At 36.1% G+C, this 10,178-nt stretch overlaps 1 protein-coding gene across 3 annotated transcripts in view; it reads right to left on the bottom strand.

Annotated features, from left to right (window-relative positions):
- Positions 1 to 1,112: 1,112 nt before the first annotated feature.
- Positions 1,113 to 10,178, bottom strand: part of NETO2 (neuropilin and tolloid like 2) — a 55,351-nt gene continuing 46,285 nt past the window's right edge. For all 3 annotated transcript variants that reach the window (XM_037516324.1, XM_037516325.1, XM_037516326.1), the window contains 2 exons: positions 9,585 to 9,698; positions 1,113 to 2,091 (listed from right to left, as the gene is read on the bottom strand). In XM_037516324.1, coding sequence (XP_037372221.1) covers positions 1,511 to 2,091; positions 9,585 to 9,698 — 695 coding nt within the window. In that variant the 3' untranslated portion in view covers positions 1,113 to 1,510. The remainder of the gene's footprint in view (positions 2,092 to 9,584; positions 9,699 to 10,178) is intronic.

The following is a 10,178-nucleotide window of genomic DNA, read 5'->3' as shown; positions in this document are numbered from 1 at the left end:
TATTTCTCATTTCACTGAGAATTTACAAAAAATATAGAAAACAAGAAAATATGTCTCCTTTAAAATGGCATGTCTTCATTAGTCCAAATTCTTTAAATGGGTTCCTTTACATATGTATCTTAAGATTCAGAATTTCAGTGCCATAAATAACATGATTGAAGGTTGATGAAAGAATGTAGATTTTAATAAGATTTGTGTAGTGACTTAGAATAAATATCACACAGTGAAAATGTATCATAAACTAAATGCACTAACAAAAGGAAACAAAAAGCTTATGTACACACACAAGGTCTTTACAATAAATTACCGTGTAAAGTTCCATCATAGCATATTTGTATACAAAGCTGCTAATGTGAACAACAAGAGAAATATGTCATGTAGTTCTTTAATCTCGATTTAATAAAGTTTGTACAGTATCAAATAATATCAAAAGTCTAAAAAAACACAATGAACTTTTATATCATGTTTATAAATTATTGTTTCACATACCATAAAAAAAACATAAGGTCAAAAGTGCAGTTTAAAAAAAGTGGAGGTTGTTATTCTAGGTAAGAACTAGAAAAATGTATTGTCCCAAGTCAGAAGCAATGATGAGAAACATTGGAAATAAACCTAAGTATTGGTCTCCCCCAAAATGAATTAAATTACTTGTTGCTTACAGGAAAGCATGAGTTGTATCACTGAAAATGATCCAATTTGGGAATATTTCAAAGGCTCTCTGGAAATTTTAAACTTTTTCAGGTTATTAGTCATAACTGACAATGGTGTGTACTTCCCAGGAATATGAAATTATCTAGTAAAATATAACTAGGACAAAATATGACTTAAAGGTGAAAAATTCTATCATTTGCCTCTCATAGAAAATAAAGACTAACGATAAAGTCATTAAAAGGCAGCAGTATAGAAATTAGTCAAGAAGAAAGAGATGGATGAAATGTAATTCTGGGTCTTAATTAGCACTCACCACACTAACTAGTAACAGTTTGACAAATTCTAGAACAAATATGTATATTGAAATATGTGTGGTAAATTAACCAGTGATACTTACGTAAGAAATCAAATGGTAAAAGTACTGACTTATCAGACAAATTAGAGAAAAGAAAAAGTTATATAAGAAAAATTTTATTTTTAAGCTTATATTGGATCAAAATACCGACTAAGCTGTATCAATCAAGAGCAGCATTTCTGTTGCCAAAACTAACAGACAACCTGAGTCTGGCTCAACAAAACCAATCCCCTCTTTAAATACTGTTTAACTGGTGCTTCATTTATATAACACCAAGCAATAGATGATTATTTTTCTTCACTGAATGGATTAAGTTCCTTGGTTGTTTTAACATACACAGGCTGCCTGATAATAAAAACATCACCATTACAATAGGTTAGTGGCAAATGAAAGTCTTCCTAGTTTTGATAGAAGAAAAGGGTTGGCTGCTGAAAACATTACGGGTGCTCTGTAGGCTGCATACACACATACTTAATAATTAATGTCAATGTCACCTTGAGAAGATTAAAAATCGATGGATATGGAAGCTTGTGCAGAATCTTCTCGCCCCCTGACATAAATTTCACAGGGAATCTCCTCCATCACTCTATCTTCTAGCGCCTGTTCAGGGCACTCATGTGCCTGTTTGAAAGTATAGCTACTTTTTTTAAAGGTGCTATTAAATGTTTTCATTGGCTGTGGTTGTGCAAAATCATTTCGGAAAGGAAGTTCCATGGAACTGAGGTTGGTCCTGCTTTGTTTGACATTGGATGCTTGCGATCCACAGTGATGGTCATGAATGCACCGGGAGGCAGTGGAGGAGCGCCGCATCTTCTGGTAGTTGTCCAGTTCTTCTGACAAGTCGGCCAGGTCTGCAGAAATCTCTTTGTCCCTTAGTGAAAACAGTTCATAATGAGGAGGATCAAACACTTCTTGAAATCCAGTTTTATTAAAAGCAGTTTTGCAAGCCATGACCTTTTTTCGAGGCTGTTTCACTTGTACTAAAATAGAAATAATGAGAAGGACCAAGACAATCCCTGATGTAATGCCAATAATTGTTCCATGAGTTTTAGTGATTTGTTCAAATAGTCCTGCTGTTTTCTTTTCTGCAGAAAAAGAAAGAGAAATGCTGAGGCTTTCAAAATTTATTATTGAGTCCTATCAAAAACACATTCATGGCAGGGGACTCCATCACCCTTCTTTCACCAAAGGACAGATCAAGTAGACAGAAAATAAATAAGGAAACAATAGCCTTAAGCAAAGCCACAGGGCTTATTAGACATTTATAGGGCTCTGCATCCACACAAATCTGCATACACATTTTTCTCAAGTACACACGAGATATTCTCCACGATTGATGACAGATTGGGTCACAAGACAAGTATCAAAAAGTTAATGAAGACTGATATGGTCCTCTCTGATCATAAAGGTATCAAACTAAAAATCAACCTCAAAAAAGATCAGGGAAACCTCTAGTACGTGGAGATCAAATAAAAAATTACTGAATGGCTACTTGGTTAATGAGAAATCAAAGAGGAAATCAAAAAATACCTTAAGACTAATGGCAATGAGAACACAACCTTCCAGAACTCATGGGACATACCAAAAATAGTACTAAGAGGAAAATATATAGCAACACAGGCTCACATCAAGGCAGAGGCAAGAGCTCCTATAAATAAGCTTATCTCTCATGTCAAGGAAAAAAGAACAACAAACAAAACCAAAAGCTACTAGGAGGAAGGAAATAATAAAAAATCAGAGCAGAAATAAATGAAAAAGAAGTAAAGACAGTCCAAAAGATAAATGAAACCAAAAAATGGTTTTTTGAAATAATAAACAAAACTAGACAAACTTCTACTGTAGATAGGATCACAAAAAAAGAAGGAGGAAAACTCAGATAAGTAGAATCAAAAAGAAAGAGAAGTCACAACAGACATCGTAGAAATTCAGAGGATGAGAGATGACTATGAACATTTGTATGCTACTGAAGTTCAAGAACCTAGAAGACATGGAGAAATATTTAGAATTATATAACCATTTGAGACTGAATAGGGAAGAGACAGAACTGAATAAACCAATCACAAGCAAGGAAGTTGAAACAGTAATCAAAACTATCCAAAATCAAAAGTCATAACCAGATGGCTTCCCAAGTGACTTCTACCAAACCTTCAAAGATAGCTAAATACTAAGCTTCTTAAACTCCTTTGAATAATTGTGAGAGAAGGAATACTTCCAAATACATTTTTGAGGACATTAGTATGGAAAACAAAGACAACATAGGACAACAAAACTAAAGACCAGTTTGCAAAAATCTTTGAAACTGAATCCAACAATGCATTAAAAGGATTATACACCATGACCATGTGGGATTTATACCAGGGACATAAGGATGGGCCACATCCAAAAATCAATCAACAGAGTTAACCATATCAGTAAAAAATAAAAACCACATGATCATATCAATAGATGCCAAGAAAGCATTTGATAGCATTCAACATTCACTTATGAAAACCCATAAACACGAGGATAAATGGAACATATCTCAATATAAAAAAGGCCATATATGATAAGCACACATAAAACATCATTCTCAAAAGTGGGACACTTAAGGCTTTTCCACGAAGATTTTGTAAGAGACAAGGATGTCCATTTCCACTACTATTCAAAATGGTATTGGAAGTCCTAATTAGGGAAATTAGGCAAGAGAAGTATATAAAAGGAATCCAGATAGGGAAAGAATAATTGAAGCTATCATTATTCATAGATGACATGATAATATACATAGAAAACCCTGAAGACTCCACTGAAAAACTAACTGAAGAAACAGATAAGTTCAGCAAAGTGGCAGTTTACAAAATCAACACATAAAAACAGTTGCCTTTTTATATGCAAACAATGAACTACAGAAGGGAGAAATTAAGAAAATAATCTCATTTAAAACTACTCCTGAATAATTAAATACCTAGGAGTAGACCTAACAAAGGCAGTAAAGGACCTATACCATTAAAAATGTAAGACATTGTTAAAAGAAATAAAGGTCATGAAGAAATGGATGATATCCCTTGTTCATGGGATGTTAATGAACACTGGAAGAATGTTAATTCTTTCAGCCATTACTGAAATTCATTTCCAAACCACAAGAAACTCCTAGTAACCAAAGAAATGGTGATATCGCATTTCCAAATTTCAAGCTATATTACAAAGCTATAATAATCAAGACAGGATAGTACTAGAATAACAGCAGAAGACACACAGACCAATACAATAGACTGAAAACCCAGAAATAAGCCCACAACTATATGGACAGTTAATCTATGACAAAGAAGCCAAGAATATACACTGGAGCAAGAATATCCTCTTCAGGGTCTCCCTGGTGGTGCAAGGGGTTATGTCTCAGCACTATGAAACTATCAGCAGCCACTGCAGCATGAGTTCGATCCCTGGCCAGGGGCTACCCCCATGGCACAGCAGACCTCTCCGGTCTCGCCTGCTGCTCCCCTCAGCAGTGTGCTTCAGTAGATCCACTTGTTCTGCTCCTCAGTCTGTCTCTGGTGAATCCTCTTACCTCCCTGTACCTCTGGCCTACACTCCAGCTCTTGGATACATAAATAAATAAAATAAATCTTTAAAAAAAAAAAAAAGAAAGTCTTCCTCAACAAGTAATACGGGAAAACCAAACAGCAGCATGCAAAAGAATAAAGCTAGACCACTACTTCACAACAACATACAAATCAACTCAAAATGCAAAGAAGACTTGGGTGCAAGTCCTAAAACCAAGAAATACATAAAAGAAAACAGACAAAACACTCCATGACATCAGCTTCAGAGATACCTTTGTTGACTCATCTCCAGCAACAAGGAAAACAAAATAATATAAAAAAATTGGTACTACATCAAACTATGAAGCTTCTACACAGCAAAAAATAAATAAATAAATAAATAAAATCACTAGGGCCTCCCTGGTAGCCTAGGGGTTAGTTCTCAAAGCTATCACCACTACAACCTGAGTTCAATCCCTGGTCAGGGAGTTAACTCACGTATGGTGCACAGATCTTTCCTGTCTCACCCAATGCTCCCCTTAGCAGTGTATTTCAGTAAATCTGCCTGTTCTGCTCCCCATTGTGCCTAAAAGAAATTATTACAAGAAAAAGGAAACCAACAAACAAAGAGACACCCTATTGAGAGGGAGAAAATATTTGTACACCATATAGCTGACAAGAGACTGATATAAAAGATAGACAAAGAACTCATTAATTCTACAAAAAGAAAGCCAAAACCCCATTAAAAAATGGGCATAAGAGGGCCTCCCTGGTGGCACTGGCAGTTGAGCGCAGCACTGTGAAGCTGTCCACAGCCTCTGCATTTCTGGTTCACTTCCCACCAGCCGTGGAGATACCCACATGGCGCAGCAGACCTCTGCTGTCTCACCAGCTGCTCCAAAAAGCAGTGTATTTTGGTCTGTGTGCCTGTTCTGTTCCCTGCTCTGTCTCGGGTGAATCCTTGCACCCTCCCGCCCACCCATCCCACTCACCCACCCATCTGGCCTGTATGGCAGTTCTTGTATAAAAATAAATAAATCTTTAAAAAAAATGGGCAGAAGGGCTAAGTAAGTACTTCTCCAAAGAAGACACACAGATGACCAATAGGCACATGAAAAAAATGCTTATCATCACTGATGGTCAGGGAATTGCAAATCAAAACCACAGTGAGATACCACCTCAACTGAACCTGGAACTTTTTTGATGATATGCTACATATTGGGCCACAAAACAATGTCAATAAAGACATGAAGGTTGAAATCACATCAACGATGATTTTCTCTGATCACAATGGTATTGAACTAGAAATGCATAAATGACCCAAGACAAAGTGAAACAAATTTGAAATATGTGTATGTGGAGATTAAAAACATGCTACTAAATTGGGTTTATGAAGAAATAAAAAGGAAATGAACAAATATCTAGCGATGAACAAAAATGGAGATATGTAAATCTAGAAACTATAGGACACAGCAAAAGACTAAGAGGTAAGTGTAAAGCAATATAAGTCCACATCAAGAAACAAGATTATCTAGAATACATAATACAGTCTTACCCCTTAAGGAACAAGAAGAACAAGCAAAACTGAAAGCAGACATTAAAAAGAAAGTTCAAAAGATCAATGCAACCAAAGCTGTTTCCATGAAACAAAAGAGACAAGCTTCCAAACTAGTTTCACAAAGTAAAAGAGGGAGAAAACATTAATAAATAGAATCAGAAATGAACAAGGAAAGTTACCAGAGCTCAAAAATACAGATGATCCTAAGATCCAATTTATGCCAATAAATTGGATAACCTAGAAGAAATTGGAAAATGTTTAGAAGAATATAACATTCCAACCCTGACTCATCAAAAAATAGAAAACCTGATCAAACAGGATGTTAAAATAATAATCAAAGCTTCCCCCAAAACAAAAGCCCAGATCAGATGGTTTTACTAGTGAGTTCTACCAATCCTTTTCAAGGTCTTTCAAATGAAATTGAAGAGAAGTGAATGCTTCCAAGCACAGTTTTGAGGTCAACATTACCCTGATATCAAAAGCAGACAATGACATCACAAAAAATGAAAACTATAGACTAATATCCCTGATGAACATAAAGGCAAAATTCTTTAAAATCTCTTAGCAAATTGCATTTGGTAATACATTAAAATGATCAAATATCATAACCAAATGAGATTTATTTTAGAGATGCAAAGAAGGTATAATAGTCACAAATCAATTAATGTCATTCATCAACAACAAAAGATAAAAATCATATGATCTTATCACATGTTTGATAAGATCTAACATCAATAAAAATTTTCTAACATCAATGACAATTTTCAATAAAATGGGGAGAGAACGAAAACTCAACACAATAAGTGCCATATGTGACAAGTCCATAGCCAATATTAACTCAATAGTGGAACTATGAAAGCCTTTCCTCTAGGATCAGGTATAAGACAAAGACGTGCACTTTAACCAGTACTATTCAAAATGGTATTGGAAGTCCTAGCCAGAGCAATTATGAAGAGAAATATACAGAAGTATTACAACCTGGAAGAGAAGTAAAACCATCTCTATTTGCAGACAACATGATAGTACATAGAAAACCCCAAAGAATCCACTAAAAAATTATTAGAAATGATAAATCAGTACAGCGATGTGGCAAGTTACAAAATCAATATACAAAAATGTGTTGTGTTCCTGTAACCCAAACAATGAATTACAAGGGAAAGAAATCAAGAAGACAATTCCATTTATAATCACCTCAAAAATACTAAATAGCTAGGAATAAAGCTAACAAAGGAGGTGAAAGATCAGAACAACAAAAACTGTAAGACATTACTAAAGGAAACAGAATACAAAGAAATGGAATATATTCCTTACTCATGGATTGAAAGAATTAACTTTGTTAAAGTGGGCATCTTATATAATCTGATTTACAGATTCAATACAATCCCTATTAAAGTTCCAATGGTTTTCTTCAAAGAAATATAACAATCATTATTGAAATTTATATGGACCACAAAAGATTCTGCATAGCCAAAGCAATCTTTTTTTTTTTTAATAGAGGCATGTTTTATTTATTTATTTGTTTGTTTGTTTTGTTTGTTTTGTTTATACATGCACTGGGTACAGTCAGAAGCGCGGGAGGGTGAGAGAATTCACCAGAGCCAGAGCGGGGAGCAGAGCAGGCAGAAGGACCAAAGTACACTGCTGAGGGGAGCAGCGGGTGGCAGGAGAGGTCTGCGCGCCATGTGGGACCCTCCTCCGGTGGCCGGGGAGCAGCCGGGGATTGAACCGGCGCTGCAGAGGCTGCGGGCAGCTTCGCAACCCAGTGCTCAACCGCTGCGCCACCGGGGAGGCCCGCCAAAGCAATCTTAACAAAAAAGAATGAGATATCACACTGCAGACTTCAAACTGTATTCAAAATAGTATGGTATTGAAATAAAAAAAAAAAAAATTTACAAGACCAATGGACTTCAACTAAGAGACCAGGAATAAATAATTAGATGGACAGTTAATTTATGACAAAGGAGCCAAAAGTGTACAATGGAGAAAGAAAAGTCTCTTCAACTAATGGTTTGAGAAAACTGGAGCCACATGCCAAAGAACAAAACTAGACCACTATCTCACATCACAGACAAAAATCAACTCAAATGGATTAGAGGCTTGGATGTAAGACTTGAAATCATAAATGCATAGAAGTAAACATGGGCAAACATTTCACATTAGCTTCAGTGATGTCTTTGGGGAATCAGCTACAGTGGTGAGGAAACAAAAGCAAATATAAGCAAATATATCATTGAACTAGCATTGAAAGGGAGAAAATATTTGCACATCATAAGTCCGACAGGGATTAATACCCAAGATCTACAAAGAACTCATACAAGTCAACAAAAAGAAAATTAAGTACCCATTCAAAAGATGGCCAGAAGTACCAAAAGAAACTTCTCCAAAGACACAAAAACGGCCAACCGGCACATGGATAAAATGTTCATCATTTGTCAACAGGGAAATCAAAACCACAATAAGGTGTCAACCTTTATCAAAAAAACCAGGAACAACATATGTTGGCAAGGAATGTATACTGGAATAGCCCCTGTGGGGAAATGCATGGAGTTTTAAAAAAATATTATGTCTGCCGTATGAATGCAGAAATACTAACTTGAATACGTGCACGTGTAAGTTTACTGTGGCACTATTTACGATAGCCAAGTTATGGAAACAACCTAAGTGCCCAAGAACAGACAAGTAGATTAAGAAGGTGTAGTATATATACACAATGGAATAATACTTAGCTATGAAAAAGATGAAATCTTGCTATTTATGACAACATGGGTGGAGTTGTATGGGATCATGCTAAAAGAAATAAGACGACAAATGCAGGATGAGTTCACTTATATATGGAATATAAACAAACAAAATAAAGGGTCAGATAAACACTAGGAATCTGGCAGCAGTCCCTCTGCCCACCTGTGACTATGCAGGTGCCTCTTTTCATCAACTCTCTCCCTCTGCAGGGCAGCGGCTTCCTGCCTGCCCTTGACCTGTCAAGGCCGCCCGCGTGCAATCATGCAGGCCTCTTTCAGCAAACCTGTCCCTTCTGGGGGCAGCTCTTCCTGCCCGCTTGTGTCTGTGCAAGTGTCTTTTACTGTTTTATCCCTTCCCTAATAAACCTGCCCTTTAAATAAAAAAACAAAACAAAAAAAAAAAAAACCAAAGACCAAAACACTAGGAATCTGACTGAAGCACTGAGGCTCCCAGAGGGGTGGGTGAGGTTGGAGAGGAAAATGTGGAGGGGGGCAATGGATTATGGTAGAGAAATACTGGTGCTTTGGTGGCAGGTGTGGTAATATACATCTGAAGAGGTCTGATTCCTACACAGTGTTTTATGCCAATGTTACTTCAACAAAAATGATTCAATTAAAAAAATACAAGAACATTTATACCATATGTATTCATTTTTTGGCCAAAAGAGAGATGCACAGTTGTCAAAAAGGACATTTTACTCTTTTTAAATAAAAGGCAAGAACTACTGTTCTTCAAAAATGTTGGTGTTTGCCAGTGGACTTACCTTTACAATGATTTTCATCCCAAGGGTATGCACAGTTTTGGACACCATTACAGACTAAAGAATTATTGATGCACATGTTGCTATGGCAAAAGAATGTGTTTCCTGTGCAGGGAGCTGTAGGAAAAAAGAAAACTTGCTAAGAATGGAAAGCATATAGGCTATGAACTCACCTTGTTTTAGTCTATGCTTAGTTTCATGAAGTCAGCATCTTACCTCAAAGACTTTGCCATGAATACATCACGCACTATGCAAACTGCAAGAAAAGGCCATTATCTCCTGATGCTGGTTCATGTAAACTTCTACTTATGCTAAACATCAGAAGGTTGTTTAAAATGTAAGAGCAATATGAATACATTACCTATGGTTCTTATGAAACTATATGAATATATTACCTATGGTTCTTATGAAACTACTCTACAGCTTGGTAAATTGTTTCAAAACTATAAAAGTTGTATTGCTGGTGGGAAGGTAAAATGGTGAAGTTACTATGGTAAACAGTATGATGGTCCTTCAAATACTTATTTACCACATGAGAGAACTGAAAGTAGGGACTTGAACAGATGTTTGCAAAACATTAGTCACACTAGTTTGGAA

Source organism: Talpa occidentalis, unplaced genomic scaffold (genome assembly GCF_014898055.3).
Source record: "Talpa occidentalis isolate TD23 unplaced genomic scaffold, MPIMG_talOcc4v2.1 talOcc4.17, whole genome shotgun sequence".
Taxonomy (NCBI): Eukaryota; Metazoa; Chordata; class Mammalia; order Eulipotyphla; family Talpidae; genus Talpa; species Talpa occidentalis.
This window is presented reverse-complemented; position numbering and strand designations above follow the sequence as displayed.